The sequence below is a fragment of the Numida meleagris genome, unplaced genomic scaffold, assembly GCF_002078875.1.
Source record: "Numida meleagris isolate 19003 breed g44 Domestic line unplaced genomic scaffold, NumMel1.0 unplaced_Scaffold1742, whole genome shotgun sequence".
Classification (NCBI taxonomy): domain Eukaryota; kingdom Metazoa; phylum Chordata; class Aves; order Galliformes; family Numididae; genus Numida; species Numida meleagris.
In genome coordinates, this window is record NW_018363530.1 from 1 (window position 1) to 1,718 (window position 1,718).

Sequence of the window (1,718 nt, forward strand, 5' to 3'; positions counted from 1 at the left end):
GACGTGACCCCGAGGCGACCGCTCCCCGCAGGGCGTCGATATGAGCACGCTGCGGGCGCTCAACTTCACCATCATGGAGACGGAGTGCACCCCGAGGCCACAGGTGCCCATCGATGACTGCAACTTCAAGGAGAATGGGGTGAGACTGAGAGGGCGATGGTGGGGAGGGCAGGTGGGGAGCGCGAGGTGACATGGTGCGTGTCCCCAGGTCATCAAGGACTGCTCGGGGCCGGTGACCATCCTGCAGGACGCTCCTGAGAGCAATCTCCGCTGCAGAGATGCCTCATCGGATGTGAGTATGGGGTCCATGGGGTGGGATGTTGATGCCGATGCCGGCACACTTCTTCCTGCCCCACACCGTGAGGGGTCCCTGTCCCCAGGAAGCTTTGGGGGTATTCTCATGTCTCCATCCCATCCTGATGTCTCCATGACAGGGACAATAGAGAAAGGGATGAGGGGTCCTGGGTGCGTGCACGGTCCCCAGTGTGGTGTCCCAGATGTGGGGTCTCCAGATCTGGGGCTCCATAGTTGGGCTCCCACTGCCTGACTGACACCCACCTTCCCCCCACAGCCGGTTCTCGTCCAGCGGGGCCGATTGCGTCGCTTCTTTGGCAAGATCCGACCCTACCTCCCGGTCATCCTCCCCGTGGGCTTCCCGCGTGTTGGCTGAATGAATAAATGAGGCCACGTGCGGCCACCGAGTGTCACCCGGGCTTTCCTCTCACTGCCTGATGGGGAAACGGAGGCACGGGCTGGGAGGGACCCTCAGTCACCATGCGTGGCCCCGAGCGCCGTGGGGGCATTTCCCTTCATGGGGGCGATGCCATTGGGGCCCCACTCTCGTCCCCTGAAATGAGGGCTGCTGAGCATCCCGGTCTCGAAGAGCATTTTCCCATTCAACCCATCACTATCTCATGGCGTTTTGTCCCCACATAGTGGGGCCCTGAACCTGAGGCCACTCCCATGCCACAGCCCTGTCCAGGGGCATCCAGTGCTGTCCCCAGCCGTGCCACCGGGGCTGTCACCAGCACTTTGGGGTGGGGACATAGGGATGCAAGGGGATCCCACGGCATGGGAGCTGGAGCTGCGGGGCTGTGGCTGCAGCAAGGCCCTCAGGATGTCCTCCTCCTGTCCCTTCGTGTCCCCTTGTGTCCCTTACAAAGGCCCCATGGACTCATGCAGCCCTGTGCACACCCCCAAGCACTGCCTTCTGCAGTGCCCTGATGCCCAGTTTACCTCTGGAGTCTCCTTGGATGTCCCCAGGTCCCAAACCAACGCTGGGGGACGGGATGGGGAGCATGTGGCACCGTGGGGACAGCATGGGGACCATCCCCATCAGCGTCACCTGGAGGGGACACACAGCAAAGACACAGCAAGGCCAGAAAACAGGTTTATTGGGTGGGGGTCAGCGGCGGGACAGCAGTGCCATTGGCTCTGGGGATGGCTCATTTCCTCCTGATGGCTTTGTAGTGGTTGATGCCCGCAGCCACGGTGTTGATGGCCACAGGCACCAGTGGCCAGAAGCGCTTGACGCGGACGGGCTGTGGGGAGAAGCGTTGTCATCGCCATGGGACAGGGACCCTGGCCCCAGGGGGTCCCAGACACCCCTGCGGTCACCCCTCGTTGTGTCCCCACTCACGTCCGCCATGGAGTCCACGCAGGTGACATCGAACACGGCGCGGCCGCCTTGCAGCACCACGGGCGCAGCGCAGTCCTTG

General features: G+C 63.0%; 1 protein-coding gene across 1 annotated transcript; it reads left to right on the plus strand.

Moving 5' to 3' along the window:
- Nucleotides 1–10: 10 nt before the first annotated feature.
- On the plus strand, nt 11–707 carry CAMP (cathelicidin antimicrobial peptide; the record flags this gene model as incomplete). Its single annotated transcript, XM_021382086.1, has 3 exons — nt 11–139; nt 209–292; nt 572–707. Coding segments are annotated over 3 exons (312 nt in total), but the record flags the coding sequence as incomplete, so codon positions are not given.
- Between the last annotated feature and the right edge of the window lie 1,011 nt (nt 708–1,718).